This window comes from Ctenopharyngodon idella, chromosome 19 (genome assembly GCF_019924925.1).
Source record: "Ctenopharyngodon idella isolate HZGC_01 chromosome 19, HZGC01, whole genome shotgun sequence".
Taxonomy (NCBI): Eukaryota; Metazoa; Chordata; class Actinopteri; order Cypriniformes; family Xenocyprididae; genus Ctenopharyngodon; species Ctenopharyngodon idella.
Window position 1 is genome coordinate 15,992,362 of NC_067238.1, and position 20,050 is coordinate 16,012,411.

Consider the following 20,050-nt stretch of genomic DNA (forward strand, 5'->3'; position numbering starts at 1 on the left):
CATTATATATTATATTAAAGATTCTTACTGTAATTACTGGGGTATAAATTATAATCCACACAGCAGCAGCTAGCCTACTAAACACATAAACGGCACGTTGTACCTGTTACTTTATTGAGCGCTGATCAGGATGGACCGATTAGAGTCGTTTGTGATTACTGTATAAGGTATGTTATTTAAATATTTTACATAAATCACTTGGGCGGATAGTATTTTATGTCAGTTACCAATTCTTTGAATTAATACGTTTAAATATATATATTTTTGTGCCAAAATATCTTAAGACCAAAACCCGCTTTCATCTCCCGAGCGCCTCCTGGTGGAAGATGCAAGCAGTGGACGACCATCAAGTGCCTGCAGCTGCTTTAATCAGCAGCAGATCATTCAGGGTCTTTACAAAGAGTTCACGGCCTTCTCTACATCTATATTATTTTAAAACATGATAAAATATACACTGGTTAAATCAAATGAAAGAGCCCCCCCAAAAAATTGGCCATCAATTTTTGACCAGACACGCAAGATTTAATGCACATATGTAGAAACGGTCAGTATATTTTTAAAGAGAGGTGCCAGAGAGGTGCCTAACATCTCTTTGGGTCCACATTTTAAAACCTATTGAAATATATGCAGCTTTTACGAAATGAAAGAGGTAACAGAGGCTTTGCCATGCACAGAAGCTGTAATTTTGAGGCCTTAGAATACTTCACAGGAAATGGTTGTGGTAAGCCACGGAAATGACATCGCCAGTGCTACTCTGGTCGCCACTGTATTCACAGGTCAGACCTTCCAGTTCCCTTTTTCCTCCCCGTACTCTTGCTTTTCTGCAACGGTTGCAATGACAGGGCTGCAAATCTCTGTTGTCGATGTTTGTGATAGCAAAGACAGATCACCGAAATACTGGCTCCCTCACAACACGCTTGGCAATGCAAAGCACCTTTCTTTTGCTGCATGTCAACATCAGGGGTCAGTACAATTTTCTGGAAGTGTTTGGAAATGTTTTAATGCTTAACAGAGCACATATTCACATACTTCCTTGTGGAAAAGTACATACTTGCATAATTGCATCTTGATACTGCAGACCCCTGGCATGTACTTTTTGCATTTGCATGTAATCATTAAAATTTAGCTAAATTCAGTATTACTTAAAATAAAAATTTACTTTTGCAAGTTGAAACGACTATGGTACTTTATTGGTGCAATTCTGTCCTTTTGCAACTAAATAAAAAAAACAAATGCAAATAAAAAAAAAAAACACCAGCAAATTAAGAAAACATCTTCATCAGTTTGACAACACATGTGCTGCAAATACTCAGAATGCAACCAAATACAGAAACGTGCTGCAAATACTCACAACACAACCAAATACAATGCACATATGAATGGCCTGCAGAATGTTAAAATAAACAAAAAACTCACCTTAGGTCATCAACAGCACCACTGACATTGAAAAATAAGCATGTCCCAGCAAGGTTCTTCACTTGTTGGGATCTGCTTAAAACATTTCCGTTGTGGTCTGTGGTATTTGCAGCACATTTCTTGGTTGCGTTATGAGTATTTGCAGCATGTTTCTGTATTTAGTTGCATTGTGAGTATTTGCAGCGTGTTTCTATATTTGGTTGCGTTGTGAGAATTTGCAGCATGTTTCTATATTTGGTTGCGTTGTGAGTTTTTGCAGCACATTTCTGTATTTGGTTTGCGTTGTGAGAATTTGCAGCATGTTTCTATATTTGGTTGCGTTGTGAGTTTTTGCAGCATGTTTCTGTATTTGGTTGTGTTGTGAGTATTTGCAGCTCGTTTCTATATTTAGTTGCATTTTGAGTATTTGCAGCTCGTTTCTGTACTTGGTTGGTTGTGAGTATTTGCAGTATGTTTCTGTAGCTCAGTATGTTGAGTATGTTGCAGCTCGTTTCTATATTTGGTTGGTTGTGAGTATTTGCAGCTCGCTTCTATATTTAGTTGCGTTGTGAGTATTTGCAGCACGTTTCTGTATTTGGTTGGTTGTGAGTATTTGCAGCATGTTTCTGTATTTGGTTGGTTGTGAGTATTTGCAGTGCGTTTCTGTATTTGGTTGGTTGTGAGTATTTGCAGCACGTTTCTGTATTTGGTTGGTTGTGAGTATTTGCAGCTCGTTTCTATATTTGGTTGGTTGTGAGTATTTGCAGTATGTTTCTGTATTTGGTTGCATTGTGAATATTTGCAGCTCGTTTCTATATTTGGTTGGTTGTGAGTATTTGCAGTATGTTTCTGTATTTGGTTGCATTGTGAGTATTTGCAGCTCGCTTCTATATTTAGTTGCGTTGTGAGTATTTGCAGCACGTTTCTGTATTTGGTTGGTTGTGAGTATTTGCAGCATGTTTCTGTATTTGGTTGGTTGTGAGTATTTGCAGTAAGTTTCTGTATTTGGTTGGTTGTGAGTATTTGCAGTGCGTTTCTGTATTTGGTTGGTTGTGAATATTTGCAGTGCGTTTCTGTATTTGGTTGGTTGTGAGTATTTGCAGCACGTTTCTGTATTTGGTTGGTTGTGAGTATTTGCAGCGCGTTTCTGTATTTGGTTGGTTGTGAGTATTTGCAGCGCGTTTCTGTATTTGGTTGGTTGTGAGTATTTGCAGCGCGTTTCTGTATTTGGTTGGTTGTGAGTATTTGCAGCGCGTTTCTGTATTTGGTTGGTTGTGAGTATTTGCAGCACGTTTCTGTATTTGGTTGGTTGTGAGTATTTGCAGCACGTTTCTATATTTGGTTGGTTGTGAGTATTTGCAGTATGTTTCTGTATTTGGTTGGTTGTGAGTATTTGCAGCACGTTTCTGTATTTGGTTGGTTGTGAGTATTTGCAGTGCGTTTCTGTATTTGGTTGGTTGTGAGTATTTGCAGCACGTTTCTGTATTTGGTTGGTTGTGAGTATTTGCAGCACGTTTCTATATTTGGTTGGTTGTGAGTATTTGCAGTGCGTTTCTGTATTTGGTTGGTTGTGAGTATTTGCAGCACGTTTCTGTATTTGGTTGGTTGTGAGTATTTGCAGCGCGTTTCTGTATTTGGTTGGTTGTGAGTATTTGCAGTGCGTTTCTGTATTTGGTTGGTTGTGAGTATTTGCAGCACGTTTCTGTATTTGGTTGGTTGTGAGTATTTGCAGCACGTTTCTGTATTTGGTTGGTTGTGAGTATTTGCAGTGCGTTTCTGTATTTGGTTGGTTGTGAGTATTAGCAGCATGTTTCTGTATTTGGTTGGTTGTGAGTATTTGCAGCATGTTTCTGTATTTGGTTGGTTGTTTAGTATTTGCAGTATGTTTCTGTATTTGGTTGCATTGTGAGTTTTTGCAGCTCGTTTCTGTATTTGGTTGCATTTTGAGTATTTGCAGCTCGTTTCTGTATTTGGTTGATTGTGAGTATTTGCAGCAGGTTTCTGTATTCGGTTGCATTGTGAGTATTTGCAGCGTGTTTCGGTATTTGGTTACGTTGTGAGGATTTGCAGCACATTTCTGTATTTGGTTGCATTGTGAGTATTTGTAGTGAATTTCTGTATTTGATTGCATTTTGAACTTTTGCAGTGTGTTTCTGTATTTGGTTGCATTGAGTTTGTAGCACGTGTTGTCAAACGGATGAAGATGTTTTCTTAATTTGCTGTTGTTTTTTCTGTTTGCATGTGTTTTCTTCAGTTGCAGCGCATTAAGTTCTCTCAGCCATCAGAGTTTCCTGAATACTAAATAAAAAGTGTTCACTTGAAGGAGTATCTGTAGTGGTGACTCTGATTGGTTGACTTATTTAGTGTGAGCGGTGAAGCATCGATTGGATAACTCATCCCTCCCTCCTCAGGCTCTTTAATTCAGTGCAGATCCAACTCGAGACACATCCAAGACCGCAGAACTCCCACTGATGCCATTATAAGAGCCAGATAAATCACTAGGAAAGGGTTTGGAGAGAGTGATGGTAAGAATTTACCGCTCTCTCACCATGTTTAATGAAAGTTTCTTTCAAAAGGCTTTCTCTTCTTTGTTTCCCCGAGGAGAACTTAGTCTTGAATGCAGAAAATGTTTAAATCGTTAATTACGTGTAAGTGCCAGTCAGTGGATACTGATGCTTTTACAGAGATTTGTGAGTTGGCATTCCTTCATTCCCAGCAAGATTGTTAGCATTCATTACCATGTCTAAAAGAGCAGTTTATTTGGAGGGAGAATGTTCTAGAAGCATAAAAGAATGTGAAGTTTTGTTTCAACATAATTTATGTGTTGTTTGAAGACATTTTGCCATTCATCTGAGTGTTTTTTCCATTGTGAATGAACTTGTTGCAGGGATATTTTAGCAGATGTTCCTAAGGGGTTTGAATTGAAAAACATGAAGCTTGATCTTTTGTTGAAGCCTTTAAACATGATTTCGATACAGTTGTTAGATGTGTAAAGTTGTATAAAAATACAGTATCTCTTGGGGCTGGGACTAGTTTTGTAGGCGGATGAACTCCTGTGTAATGCTGCCTTCATGTGTCAGAATTATCATAAATACAAGTTTCCTAGTTAAAATTGGACATGAACACCTTCTCGAGTCATATTTACCAATACGCTTCAAATGATTATTCATATATAGGTCAAAACACAATACTGGTCTAGCTTGTTGGTAACATGGTTGAGACCAGTATTTTTAATGCTGTAAAAAGATATTGCTCATTGTTGGTTCATTACATAATTCATTAACTAATATTACCAGATGAGACCTCATTGTAAAGTGTTACCTGCATTTTATATAATAATTTACAATTAAGCAACTTATTCATTTGTTAAAGCATTTAACTGAAGAAAAACCTACAAGTCAGCGAATTGTGGGTTAAATTGAGATCATATTTTGTGGTAAATCATCAGCATGCTGTACATGCAGTCAGTCCACAAACTGTTGTACACAACCTGGAATATTCCTTTAAGTCATGTAAAAGCAATACAATACTGCTGTACATAACAAATGTCTTAATCATCTGACCACAGTGTGTTGGGAAAGATCCATCAAAAATTTGCCCATTATCCGCTGGTGATGGCTGGTGAAACTGGTGAGCAGCTGCCGAGAGCCGCAGAGCACCTGCTACATGAGCTAATGTCCTTCATCTCACCACAGGCCACAATCTAAATCATCATGTGCATCTGTAGAAAACATTGTTAGATGAGGAAAAAGTCAAATTAGCCTTATTTTAAGGCCTTTCAGATGAGATGGCGTAATAAAAATCCTTCTAAATTAGATTGGGCAGACATGTGATGTTCCTACTGCACGTCTCAGGATGTTCCAGCAGGGTAATGTTAATGATAATATGGTGTGGCAGTCTGTTCAGGCCGTGCTCGACTTACTCTTCAATCCCCTTAGCATGGCCTCTCATCATCGCCGCTAACCCACATGAGCCATGATACATGCTCATTTCATTACAGCGCGGAATGGAAAATATTAGTCATCAAGGTCCAAAGAGATGGTTTGGGAAGCTCACATCCATCTAAGGTCTTTTTTTATCAGATTATATCTGTCCAATTGGATCATCTGATAATACTTTGGGAATTATGGATCGGTAGGACATTTAGTTATGTTAATGGTGGGGTGAAACTCTTGGGAAAATGTCTTCCTTGTTGCTGCCAGATTTCACATTCGTTTAACATGGTTTAGCTGCTTTGTTAGCTATGCTGTGATACCAGAATGAATGTGTGGGTCACATTTCGCCACAAAATCAAAAGGGAAAAAAATTATATTTTGCATGGGATTTATTTTTTTTTTTTTTTATCTGCATTTAGATTTTTTTTTTTTTTTTTTGCATTGACATTTTAATAAAAAAACAAGAAATATTGTATTTTTACTCTAATAAAATATTATGTTTTTATTTAAATAAGCATAAATTAAAATGAATAAAACACTGCCATGATGTAAAAACATTTTACAATGTATTTTGTTCATAATACAGTAATGAAAATTAGTTTTTTTTTTAGTGCATTATAGTAATAAAAGCAGGGGAGGAAAAGTTTAATTCTCTTTTCATAAAAAAAAAATCTTAATGGTCCTAAAGGCTTCAACAAAATATAATTTCTTTTTGATTTTATAGTGAAATATATGGAAGCTTGTTTCTGCCATGAAATAAAAAATAAAAAGGTAATTGCGACTTTTTATCTCACAATTAGGATTTTTTTTTCTCAGAATTGCGAGATATAAACTCACAATTGTGCGTTATAAAGTCAGATTTGCGAGTTATAAAGTCAGAATTGTAAGATGTATATACTCACAATTGCGTGTTATGATGTACATTTGTGAGGGAAAATTTGTGACCTTTTTTTTTCTCAGAATTGCAAGTTTATGACTCGCAATTGAAAAAAAAGCCAGAATTGTGAGATAAAAAGTATTTTTTATTTTTTAATTTAGTGGTGGAAACGAGCTTCCATACAGGTTTTGTGAGACAACCAAAATGTTCGAATAAAAACAAGTGAAACGATTTCTATAGCAAAGACAGAGAAATGTTTTACTTTGTTCATACGTACTCTCGGCAGAATGTGTGTCGCACAATACAGCACATGTACAAAACAAACTATTTTCATTTTGTAGGTTCTGGCATTCAGCAATACACAATAATTAGCAGTCAAGGACAATTTGTAAGGTGCCTAATACACAAAACGATCAGGAATGTTAATGGTCACTCTACAAATGCAATTCTCAATGATTTCTATTCATACAGTTAATAATATTATTATTATTATTACCATTATATAAAAACAAATCTACACAAAATATAGAGCCAAATATTTACACAGAGGAAGAGAGCAGGAATATTTACAAAAGACAACTTTCAGTGATGCATCTACATAAGAACGAGTATAAATATATATGCATGTTAAAATGACAGTCTTTGTTCAGATATTGTTGACATCATTGATGACATCACAATCCTGCCATCTGCGAGAGCTGCACTTTAAATTGTTGTGCCAAGTGCGAGAGGTCCGTCACGCGATCTACCATTTCCTGTACAGCAGCTGTGTTGGGATAGTGAAGGGCTGCCGTTTTTGTGGCACCCACGACTGTCTTTAGCATCTCGCACAGCACGTTGCTTAAGTTCATTACGCGATTTGCCACTTCTGCCGCCGAGGCCTGTCTTGACAGAGTGTCACCGATAAACACGAGCTTGTGGGCGCTGAGAATGACAAATTTGCCATGTGCAACGAAGATTCGAGGAGGTTGCCCGGCCTTCACGCAGCCGAAAAAAGCATCTACAGCATTCAGCAAAGTCACAAAGTGCTGTTCGCATTGGTCCGCATAGAAGCCCAACAGTTGCCGATCGCGTAAACCCAATGGAGCTCCGCCTCCTGTGGAGAAATTAGAGGAGGAGTCTGAGGAGGAGCCTGTTGAATGTTGGTGGGAGATCCACTTGGTGATGTCATTCTCTACAGGTTTGATCACTTCCTGTTCGAGCTGTTTAAACTGGTTCAGCTGTTAAGTGAGACAAAGAATTTCAAAGTTAGAATAATTTAAAATTTTAAATCATCATTAAATGATCATTTAAAAAAAATTAAAGAAAAATAGTGCATCATTTCTGCTGCACCTTTTTCTCTATAAAAATTTAATTAAAAATGAACAATAGTATAGTTATATATTATGTATAATTTAGTAGTACTATAGTAGTATATATACACACACACACATCTCAAGCGTAGTTTGTTCAATTCAAAATCAGGCAAACAAATCTTTGAAAAATCCTTCTTAAATTATTTAAATTGATATTTCTGCCTGCATTTTGAGATGGACACTAACAACATGACATACAGTTTTAAAACAACCAAAGATTGTGTAAACATCTTAAACAGTTTATACGGGCAGCTCTCTAGGCTTAAGTTTACATGGAACAGGAACCATCTGTCTTAGAAAAGAGTTGAGATGTTTGAGATCTGCACCTGTGAGGTTGTTATAGCCAAACTCTGATATATGGTGAACATATGGACACCCTAAGATCTCACATGATGCAATTGTCAACTGACTTAGCCAACAAAAACCCTTTCTCTTGTGATGTATTTACACCTGATGGGTTTCGCCATCCTGCTCTTTCAGATAATTTGTCCACAACTTAATTCATATACTTCTGGTGTTTCTATTCTTATCCCTTCTATGGTTAACAGAGCATCTGTCAAGCTGTACTGTATTTCCTAGAGTTGAAAAGTCGGTACTGAAATTCTAAAAATGTGACTATACAAGCGTTTCCCCCTAGCATTTTGAATGCTGTTGTGCGGATTCTTAAACACCTCTGATTGGCCATTGTGTTCACGTGCTCAACAGATTGGCTACAATGATCAACGCTTCAAAAACATGTTATAAATAGACATCTTTGTGCTTACACAGACACACACAGGAGCATTTGAAAGCAGGCGTTTTCAGTGGATCCGTCTATCAGAGGATATATTAGGGATCCGCTGCTGGACACCTGCTTTCAAATGCTCCTGTGTGTATCTGTGTAAGTGCAAAGATGTCTAATTATAACATGTTTTTGAAGCGTTGATTATTGTAGCCAATCACAGACATATCTGTTGAGCACGTGAACACAGTGGCCAATCAGAGGTGCTTAAGAATCCACTCAACAGCGCTCAAAAAAATGCTAGGGGGAAATGCTGGTATCGTCACATTTTTAACATTTCAGTACCAACTTGGAACCGAAATCGGTACTTTTGACAACCCTAGTATTTCCTCACTCTAAAGGCACTTAATAGTAAGCTACTTCCTTGTTCATTGATGACTGACACACAAGCTGATAACGTTTATGTGCATGTGTCGTGTACCTGTTCTTGGGCGAGTTGGACTTTGCTCTGTTTGGTGATGTTCTCCTTCTCTAAGAGTTCCTTCTGTTGTCGTTCAAATTCATCTTTTCCCTGCAAAAATAACAAAAGGTCAGTCAGCAATTCGCAACCAATTGTTTCAAAGCAGATTTACAGAAACTAGTGTCTTAATGCACCAGTGAGCAATCAAAATCCACTGTGGTATTAAACTAATCCTTTTTTAATTATTTTTTTGTCTCATGAACTGAATTTGAATAAGCAACTGTCTCTTTTTATTTTCTTCAAAAATCTGGCAGCATCTAAACTCTTGCATATGATGAATATCCTCTCTTAGTCTTTTGTTTGAGATTTAAGTACATGCTCAGGTTTTAATTCCAACAGCATGTCACTTTAACATGCTCAAATGTGAGATCTCATTTCTAATCTCTGCATCCAGGATTAACAGACGGACAGAGGATAGATGGAAGCGAATGGACTGTTTTTTTTTTTAAACAGTTTTGGCAGCATGTAAATCTATAAATCTGTACATTTTCTTGTTTTTATATTAATTTCATTCACAGCTGATTTTGCAAGTGTCTATTTTGCAAAAATACATATATCTGCAATGATTTCTTCACTGGGTTTTAGTCTTAAAGGGTTAGTTCAATGAAAAATGAAAATTCTGTCATTAATTACTCACCCTCATGTTGTTCCAAACCCGTAAGACTTTCGTTCATCTTCGGAACACAAATAAAGATCTTTTTGATGAAATCTGAGTGCTTTCTTTCCCTCCATAGACAGCTACATAAATACCACTTTGACACTTCAAAAAGATTGTAAAACTAATCCATATGAATTGAGTGGTTTAGTCCAAATTTTCTGAAGAGACTTGATCGCTTTATATGATGAACAGATTGAATTTAGGCTTTTATTCACATTTGGTAGTTATGTACATGATAGTTATGTTGCTGTCTATAGAGGGACAAAGCTCTCAGATTTCATCAAAAAGATCTTCATTTGTGTTCAGAAGATGAATGAAAGTCTTACAGGTTTGGGACGACATGAGGGTGAGTAATTAATGACAGAATTTTTATTTTTCGGTGAACTAACCCTTTAAGTATTGAGTAGTGTAATTCCCACCTGCAGATGGACATAGTCATAATCCTCCATCCAGCTTTTAACGCACTTCTCGCTGTTCATGTTTGCTTTGTCATGTGATACGGGGAAAGGTTTGGTCTGGCCTCCGTAGCTGTCGTCCTCCGTTGGGGTACAGGTAAAGGGGTGAACGATGCCCTCTATTGGTGCCCTTCGGAAGAGCATCTCTGCGCTGCCACCTATTGTTGAAGCCAACTGCTTGGCATCATCAGGCACTGTCCGTGACACCATTACAAAACGTTCTAGTTCGTCACTCTTGCTCTGATGCTTGTTGCCAATTGCTAGGATATTAAGCAGCCAGTTATTGTTTTCTAAAGTCTGGTGTGTTTGTTGAAGAATCTGATGGGAATCTTCCAGACGCTGCAACTGGCGTCGCAACTTAGAGTGCAGTCCTTGATCGGACAGCGTGGTGGCGTTCGCTGCCGCTCCACGACCAAATACGAGAAATTCTGTGAGCGAACTCTTGACGCGCTCCAATAAAACACGGACCTCATTGGCGTGGCGCTCCATGAAGCTGTATGTCCGCCAGTGAGGCGATGCCGCAAGAGTTTGCAGCGAGCAAACAGAGGACTCCAGACCTTGCTGGAGGCGACCCAACCTCTGAAACGCAGAGTCTAGATCCAATGCCAGACGACTCTCGGCGGGAGATCCAGCGGAAGAAGAGGAAGTCGACATGCTGCTGCGAGTGCTTCCCGTGCTGGAAAACGACAAGCGGTTTACGCCTTCGGTCACATCACCAAGCAACCGAGTGTCTCCCGGTGGGATATCGTAAATGGACTTATTCCTGTCCTTCTCAGAGGAAGCGTGTCGGTTCTGAGGCATCCCACGTGGAATATCGTACAGGTCCCCAGATCCACCTGTGGCGGGTTGACTGGGGGGAACGTCGTAGATGCCGACGCTGTTGTTCATGCCCTTTCGGGACACCGGCTCAGAGCTGGGCGGGAAGTCGTAGTTGGAGCATGAGGAAGCTTTAGAGATCGATGTAGGTGGAACGTCATATACACCTTCTTGCTTGTGCTTTGAAGGCTGTGGAAAGTCGTAATTCCCTTCATCTTGTGCAATGTTATTCCGACAAGGTGGCGTGGAGTATACCTGTGGAAGAGAGAATTCAGTTAAACATGAAGTATATATGCTTATAAGAAATAGTCACTAGTGTTGTCAAAAATATCACATTTTCTGATTCATTTCGATTCTGAATATTTGAAATAATCATTTTCTGCAGTATTGATACACCTTCACTACTACGTATTCCTTCACTACTGTCAGCTGATGAAGTTATGGCTCCTTTTCGTTTCCACCGAAATTACCCGGAACAATTTTCCCCCAGACCTGTTGCTGTCTGCGCTTCCATCGCGGACTAAAGTACCGTGAAGATTAAGTCCGGTGACGTAGGACTGTGCACGTCTTTCCAGTTCCCGCTGGATTTCGTCCTCCGCATATAAGCTTAATAAAGCCTGAACCTCGTCGTTGGTCGGTTGTAGTTTTTAAACTCCATTGTTGATTCGAATAGCAAACAACTCTTACTGCACGCACCGCAACAAACTTTAGCCCTGTTTCCACAGCAGGAACTTTCCCCAGGATTAAGGACTTTAGGGTGGTACTCAGTGTGTTTGGACTGCAGAAACCAGGGTCTAAATAAAGCTCCGGGTAAAAATTCTCCCCTCAAAAAGTCCCTGCTCGCGGGGTAATACTTTTTCAAAGTTTAGGAACTTTCGGGGGTGGGACTTGGATGGTTGATTGGTTGACTCCACTCCATTTTTAAATGTCTGTTGCGGTGTGTGCAGTAAGAGATGTTTTATATTCGAATCAACAATGGAGTTTAAATACGCTCCTGAAAAGTAGTACCTCGTGAGCAGGGACTTTCTGAGGGGAAAATTTTTTACCCGGAACTTCATTTAGACCCTGGTTCCTGTGGTCGAAACACACAGAGTTCCACCCCAAAGTCCCCAAAGTGCAGTCTCTAATGGTTAGAGAATCGGACTTATAACCCAAAGGTTGCAGGTTCGAGTCTCAGTACAGGCAGGAATTGTCGGTGGGGGAGTGAATGTCCAGTGCTGTCTTCCACCCTCAATACCACAACTGAGGTGAGACCCCCAACTGCTCCCCGGGCGCTGCAGCAAAAATTGGCTGCCCACTGCTCCGTGTGTGTTCACGGTGTGTGTGTTTGTTCACTGCTCACTGCTGTGTGTGTGCACTTGGATGGGATAAATGCAGAGCGCAAATTCCGAGTATGGGACACCATACTTGGCTACATGTCACGTCACTTTCATTTTTTTTTTTTTTTTTTTTTAATATTTCTCTTATTATTATTTTTATCATCATTATTATTATTTCTTCTGGTCAATAGTAAATCAACTTAGATACTGTTCAAAATTTTATGCCCTTAATGTTGTGTAATTTTTCCCTGTGGTATTGAAAATACTAGTATCTCATATCAATATTTTTCAAGGCATTGTATCGAAATTTCAACACTATGGTGCCAAAACTAATAAGAACTATGTTTGATTCCTGACAGTTTAATAAGTCCGGTTGTGCATTTCCATCATCTCACTCCAAAACCTTGAATAGGACATGGAAAATCCTGCCATCCAGCTAAAGGATAAAACCCTGCATTGACCTGACAGCGTAATGGCAGTACATGGGCCGTGCCAACAGCATATTGGTCAATAAATAAACACAGCGGCCTGTAAGTGATTTCTGTCAAGCGTAGAATCTATCTTTCAGAGTGAGCCTGGGTTTCCGCAAACCCTAATTAAATACGACTCTAATAACAGGTTTCCATGTACTTCCAGTTTATTTCAAACAAACTTGAGGCGCTACACTGCATTTCGCCAGGAGCAGCGGTGAAACATAAGAGGGGCTTCAGCACAATTATTTCTGTTCTGACCTCCTTGCGAAGTTAAGAGCACTACTCTGAGTTTGACTCCAGCATTGCTGGCAAGCTAGGCTTTAATTTGCTAACCAGGGGAAAGTAATAAAAATCAGAGTATTTATTTCTTTGTAAAATTTCTGGGAAATAATAGCATTTGGTTACAAGACAAAGAACAAGGGTTGCATCAGGGTTATTATAGTTAACTAAAACCATAAAACAGTTTCATACTTGAGATAAAATAAACATTAACAAATAAAATAACACGTAAAAAAAAACATTAACCTAATTGTATTTGAACTAGATGCCAAGGAATTTTTATTTAGTTTCATTTAATAACATTATGTACTAAAATAACTAAAACTGAAATAAAAATAATAATAAAAATATAGGCATATTTAAATAAATAAATAAAAATGACAAAAAAAAAAAAAAAAAAAGTGAACTAAAAGGAAAATGAAAGAAAATAAATAAAAGCTAATTGAAAATATTAATAAAAATGATCATGACATGAAAAATCAGCATACCCCTTGCGATGATGGCGGTATGTCATACAGTCCTTTTGATCGCAGGTCTTGTGACGGAGGTGTGTCGTAGACGCCCTGGGATCTGGGAATGCTGTGCTGTCCGGTTTGCATGCTCGGAGGAATATCATACACCTGTGCGGGTGTTTAAAATGTAAATACACATATGCAGACATCTATATGTGTACATGTGCTGTTGAAAGTGACACTCACCCCCTGTGGACGAACTGGAGGAACATCATAGAGGTCATGAGATGAATCTGAAGCAGGACTGTAGGCATATGTTTGTCCTACTCGTACTGGGGTCACCACCTGAAACAAGAATACAACCATTAGGGGACGTTAAAGTCAGAGCTAAAAATTTTTATTCCTAGGTGAAATATGTCATAAAGTGCCGTTAGTGGAGGGTCTCTTGACATGTAGGAGAAATTAAGGCTGAAAACACAAACAATTACACAGACCCAAACTCAAACCCTATTTTTTTTTTTTCAAATTCTTAACACTAAATATGAACAGTATAGTAATAATAACAAGTATTAATCAAACATTTACTCTTTGTTGTTCAGCCACAACATATAAAATATCTGCAGTGAAACTATGGTGCATTGTGTACGTGACTAGAATAATGCATAATAAAACATAGACACTAATAGAGTCATCTGTCTTTCTGCCTCCTCGGCTCCAAACATTAATATTTGTGTCATCTCATACGTTTCTAATCTATCTTGTCTCTCTCTATTCCTGCAGTTTATTCTCCATCTTTTATGCTCTACATCTGTGTTCTGCGTCAGACAGGCAGAAGCATCCTTGGAATGTACTTGGTCTCCATTCACTGTTCTCCAAAATCAGCCCCCCTCCTTGTCCCAAACGCTCCACTAATACACCACACACCGCTGTCACCACACGAGAACACTCACGGGTCACTGACAGCACTCAAAAATGGGAACCATACATACTGCATTCTGTCTGAGAGACTCTAGATCTGTTCCAAAACCTAGTAGGCTGCCTTGCTGTACCACCTACATAGACAGCTGCCTTCTAACCTAACAGAAACCTCATAAGTGATTGGAACACTCTACATGGGGAGCAACTTGAATAAATAGTGATTCTGAGGCAAAGTGGACAACTAATTAGCATAAAAAATTGTATTATATGAAAAATATTAAATATATTTATGCGTGTCTATATATATATATATATATATATATATATATATATATATATATATATATATATTCCAGAGATGTCCAGATGTTTTTCATAAGCGGGACCGTCACACTCTTATTTTTACTCTGTGAGTTTAGGTGCACATCAATGACATTCCTGTCCATAAATCATCACTCTGGAACTCCAGGTTCAACATAGTTCACCAATTACCCAGATCTCCCGGGTTGTTCCCATCAGTCTTAAATCACCTCTGCTTCCCAGAAATCCTGGGAAAATGAACTGGGAATAAATGGAGAACGGGACACATCAGTGGTCTGAATCAATCTATTTATACTCAATATTGTGCATATAATAAACTATTCTTATATTTTATAATATTTTTTTACAAAATATTTATTAAATATATAATGTGTATATACATCTTTAAATATATATATATATATATATTTTTTTTTTGTTAAATATTAAAATATATTTTGAAATTTTCAATATTTATATATTTTTAAAAAATATATAAATATATTATTTATTTATTTATTTATTTAAATATATATATTAAATATTAATTTAAATACATAATTTACATAAAATACATTTATTTATTTTTTAAATATATTTTTAAATATTAAATATTTTTCAAAAATCTAAATCATATATGTCTGCTCATACAATATATGTATGTACAATCAAGAATCTTGATTTAACAAATTATATAGTATTATGCTATAAATATTTAATATTTTTTATAAAGTATTATTTTAAAAAAATTACATATTACAATTTCATTTATAATCATTCATAATTTATTAAATTATGTATTATTATATGCTTTATTAATATGGAGTAAATATGATAAAATACAGAAATCCATCCAATATTACTCAGATCACTTCTCTGCCACCTGGAGTGGCTAATCGGAAATGAGTAAACGTGCCATAGTGTGAGGTGTGAACTGTGACCTCTAGGCAAACATTCTCTCCCGCTCAGGTGACTCCTTCCCTGGATTCCATTACAGCCTAGCTGGGTGTGCGTGACTAAGACCGGATCAGATTTGAACCTGAGACCAATTGCTGTGGGAGCCTCTTTTTTTTTTGTCCTTGGAGAATAACAGCGCTGAAAAAGCAGCGTGACGTAAGAGTGTTTTCTCACAGACTAATTTTTTGGTATTTGCAGCATTTAGACTAAAGCTGTTTGAGTAAACAATGACTTCACAGAGTAGCTCTGAGTCACATTTGACAAGTAAATAGAGCTGGAAAAATCAATCGGTCGATCATTTGGAAGAAAAGAAGAGAAAAACAAATCTCTAGAATCTTCTCGAATGATCTGCTGTCTCTCTCTATCTCTCCTGTCCCTTAAAATCGGTTCTATTCCAGTGACGGAAAAAGCTCCATCCTATTAATAAGTCGAACTCATCAACGAAGCCAATTAAATGTCAAACCCTCTGGGATCTCCCGCATGACGACCATAAAACTGAAATGCACAAAGCCTTCCTGCTAATTTAGGAGCATTAGCCTAATGCAAGAAGCCATAATTAATTTTACATCACATGGAAGCATTCAAACACACCCCGTGATTTATAGATGCGCATTGAGACAACGTGGTTGGGGGTGATTATTTAAATGAGATGCATCAATTATGCAGTGACCCTGATTTCAACAGTTTGTCTTTGATTAATAATAAGCAGGCGGCAACAAAAAAGGTTTTGCCTTGAAATAAGGAAGACAAAGAGGTAAACGAGAATGAGTTCTGATGAAAGAGTCTCGTGGGCATGAGGAAATAAGTTACCTCTCCGCTGAGCATTTCCTGTTATCTCTGCAGGAGGGAAAACACAGCCATGTGTCTGACACTAAAGGAGTCATGACATCTTTTCTGGGTCAGATCACATCCATACTAAGAACAGGCTAAACAATTTCACACTTAAAGCCCGTTCGCACCAAAGACAATAACTAAAAAAATCAGAATCCATCCTGCTTTAAAGAGTTTGAGCATTTAAAGTGGCAGACAACAAAACTGCAGCGCACGCTTAAAATAAACAGAACAATATGGTGTGGATGCTAATATAGTTATAGTTATAGTTATCTTTATAGTTATTCTTAGTGTGAACAGGCCTTTAATCTATACATATAACTAAATATATGTATATAAATATATGCTGAATATTAACAATACCTAAAGTATAAAACTTTTAAACCGTTTTGGCAAAAATGCAAAAAAAAAAAAAAAAAAAAATCAAGAAAATTATATATATTTCTCAGATACACATCATTTTTAATAAAGAAATATGAAATAACTTTAAATGTGTATATGGAATTATATGTATATATGTGTATGTACAATTTAAACTTGCATAATTAATATTAAATACAAATAAAATACTTTTAAATTACATTTTATTATGTAACACTAAAAAGAAATATAAAATATGTGTGTTTATATATAAACACATAAAATATATTAATTATATATATATATATATATATATATATATAGTTAGGTGTATTACACTTATCTTTTGAATTATTATAAATATTTATGGGAAATTTATTTATATTTTAGATTCTACACTGTAAAAAAAATATGATCAACAAGTTATCACAACATGTTTTTACTTTGCTTTAACTCATCAAAATAAGCAGTTTTCAAAAAATAAAAAATAAGTTATACAAGATTCAACTCATTTCTTAAGTCAGTTTAATGTAATTTAAGTTGAAATGACTTAAACATCCAAGTTGATTGTACTTAAATTTAAGGCAGCAATTTTTTTTTACAGTTTATGTATGTATGTATGTATGTATGTATTATAAAATAGTATAAAAATATAAATACTAATAATACTTGAAATATATAAAAAAATATAAAATATATAATTCACAGTAGAAACAAGGAAGACAAATCTAGTTGCTAATAAACAAGCGTTGAGTCACACAACTAATGCTCTACTAGACTGCAAACTCTACTACACATTTCCAGAGAAGGGTGCGGTGGCATGTGACCAACAAGTCTTTACGATATCTCCTGGAGACTGAGGAGTGCAAACAAAAAAACGCCTGGCTTAGCTGTCTCAGACAAGTAGGAAGGAAGAGAACAAAACCTGGTTAGTGGTGATAACAGACAACCTCGGCCCATAGAGTGGGCAGAAAATTATGATTTATGATATGACTCATGAAGAAACGTTAATCCTTAAAAGTCTGTCTTCACTGGAAACATCGAAGCTGCACATTATCCTCAGAATTTTCACTCATACGGATCAGGAACGGCCTGTATAAAGTCACAAAAACTGCTTTACCTCAGTCAATTTGTGGTGTCAACCAGACTCGGGCACCAATGGGACGAGAGATCTCATCTCTACCCATAAGGCTCGGCTCTGAGAAGAACATTGTGTGGTTGTGTAAATCTTGGAGACGGCTCTGGCTGGCATGAATAGTGCAGCTGTGAGCGGCCTTAGATCACTGTACCCTCAGGTCAGGCGGGGACAGAGCCGCCCTCATCGACAGAGCCAGACTTCAGCAACCAAACCTTACAGTGTGTCATTATGTGCCCAAATCCTGCACTGCGCCAGCAACAAACACATCATCCACAAGCATAACTGTACTACAGCACAAATAGACACTTTCCAAGTTCAGATGAAACATCTGAGTACTTTATGTATTTAGAAATAGTCCAGTACGAAACACTGTGTTCATGGGGTTTCAGAGCGACCATAATTACAAGATGACAATTCTAACCTGTTCTCAGGTATTATTTGTTTGGTGAGCCACAATGGCTCGTGCACAACTTTTTGTCGATGACTAGCTTTATTAATTTACCAGTAACATTTTACAATAAGGTTCCATTTGTTAACATTAGTTAACTACTGTATATTGGCTTATTAATCTTAGTTAAATGTTAATTCCAAAATTTACTGAAACATTATTAAGATCAAAAGTTATCTGTTATGACACTTTTGGTTATACCGAATGATGATATTTTCAAACAATGCTAACAGGCTGATATCTAGCTAGCTAGCTAGCAAAAGAACATTTTAATCAAACATTTTCTATTTAGTACAAGTTTTTAAAATATTACAACATTTTCCGTTTTATAGCGGTTGTACCGAATGACCCGATGTTGCGGGACATGCGTATGAGCAAGTATAGTTAAGAGAGAGTTAGTTACTTTGCTTCATGACCATGTGGTCCTTTGCAGACATCTGAATAATGTCACATTCTGTCACATGATATTGACCGCATGACTTGATACAAAATGGTCCCTTTATATTGGTTACTCCGATTGACATCAATGAAATAAATTTTTCCGGACATTCTTTCTCATAACAAAGCAACGACTTCTACACATAATTTTTATACCATGTTGATATATGATGTTATAAAATCATGCCTGAATAAAAAATATATACATTTATTACATTTTAAGATATTTTAATCACTAATTAAATGACTGTATTGGCCTTTGGAAGGTTAAACCAAATTACCTTTTGACACTTCAAAATCTTTAAAATACCTTTATATGTAGCAAAATATAATTTAAACCTTTTGGATTCAATAAAAGAGATCTAGTTGTACTACCTTACAGACGCTGGATGTCATATCTTTGTTTTCTATTATTATTAAGGCCTTTGGACAAAAAAATTACCCATCACGTCATTGACCCTAATAAATACTGTAACAGATGAATTGCTCATTGTTAGTTAATATTAGTTAATGTATTAACTAATGGGACCATATTGTAAATTGTTACCGATACATGTGCTCACTAAATATTTACTGACAAATAATAAAAATATTTTAACAGAAATATGAGTTGACCTAACTATATTCAACTGGAGAAACTGCTGCAATATTTTTAACATGGTCAATCGCAATAGTAAATGTAAAGAAGTTTGAGTGTTTTTACTAGTCAGAAATTATAGACATAATGTGAATTAAACACAAATGTCTGGTGAATATGAACTGTTTTGAGCTGAATATGTTTTTGAACTTTCTAGAAGATTTTATTTGTTTAAATTCTGCATGTACGGATGTGCATTATTACCACAGTTTAATTATGCACGCAGATGCACAGTAATCAAAGATCTCAACTGTACTCTAATCTGATTCAAAACCACATCACCATTTTCAATGATGGACCTAAAAAGGGGTATCACTTTTATTTTTCAGCACAGGAAGTGAGATCAGGAAGGAAATAGTTATTTTTGTTGCACTTTCCGCTGTGCCACGCCTTTGTAATGCACTTCATGTCAGAAGAACGTCAACTGAACGTTGTGTTTACAGATGTGAGCACACCCTCTTACCTCACCCTTACAAGAGTGGCCAACTGTATGCCAACCATCAAACAACAAACAAGGTGTGCCGTTATTCTGAACGCCAGCAAACAAAATGGTCAGGCAAACCTCAATCAAAGCAACACAACCCTGTTTCCATAAAGCCATACTGCATGTGTTGATCGTCCATCTCAAGATCATTTGAGGTGGACAGACTGTAAGCTTAACCTTCAACACTCCTGATATCTGAGACTAGTAGCTCTCTATACTCTTAATGTCAAAAGCAGAACCTCTACTTTTAAACTACGATTACAGACATGACCTCAGTGTTATGA

General features: G+C 36.8%; 1 protein-coding gene across 2 annotated transcripts in view; it reads right to left on the minus strand.

The window, feature by feature from the left end:
• Positions 1 to 6,438: 6,438 nt before the first annotated feature.
• Positions 6,439 to 20,050, minus strand: part of nedd9 (neural precursor cell expressed, developmentally down-regulated 9) — a 32,721-nt gene continuing 19,109 nt past the window's right edge. For both annotated transcript variants that reach the window (XM_051873684.1, XM_051873683.1), the window contains exons 3-7: positions 13,502 to 13,600; positions 13,292 to 13,423; positions 9,881 to 10,987; positions 8,765 to 8,854; positions 6,439 to 7,427 (exon numbers count right to left, since the gene is read on the minus strand). In XM_051873684.1, coding sequence (XP_051729644.1) covers positions 6,882 to 7,427; positions 8,765 to 8,854; positions 9,881 to 10,987; positions 13,292 to 13,423; positions 13,502 to 13,600 — 1,974 coding nt within the window. In that variant the 3' untranslated portion in view covers positions 6,439 to 6,881. The remainder of the gene's footprint in view (positions 7,428 to 8,764; positions 8,855 to 9,880; positions 10,988 to 13,291; positions 13,424 to 13,501; positions 13,601 to 20,050) is intronic.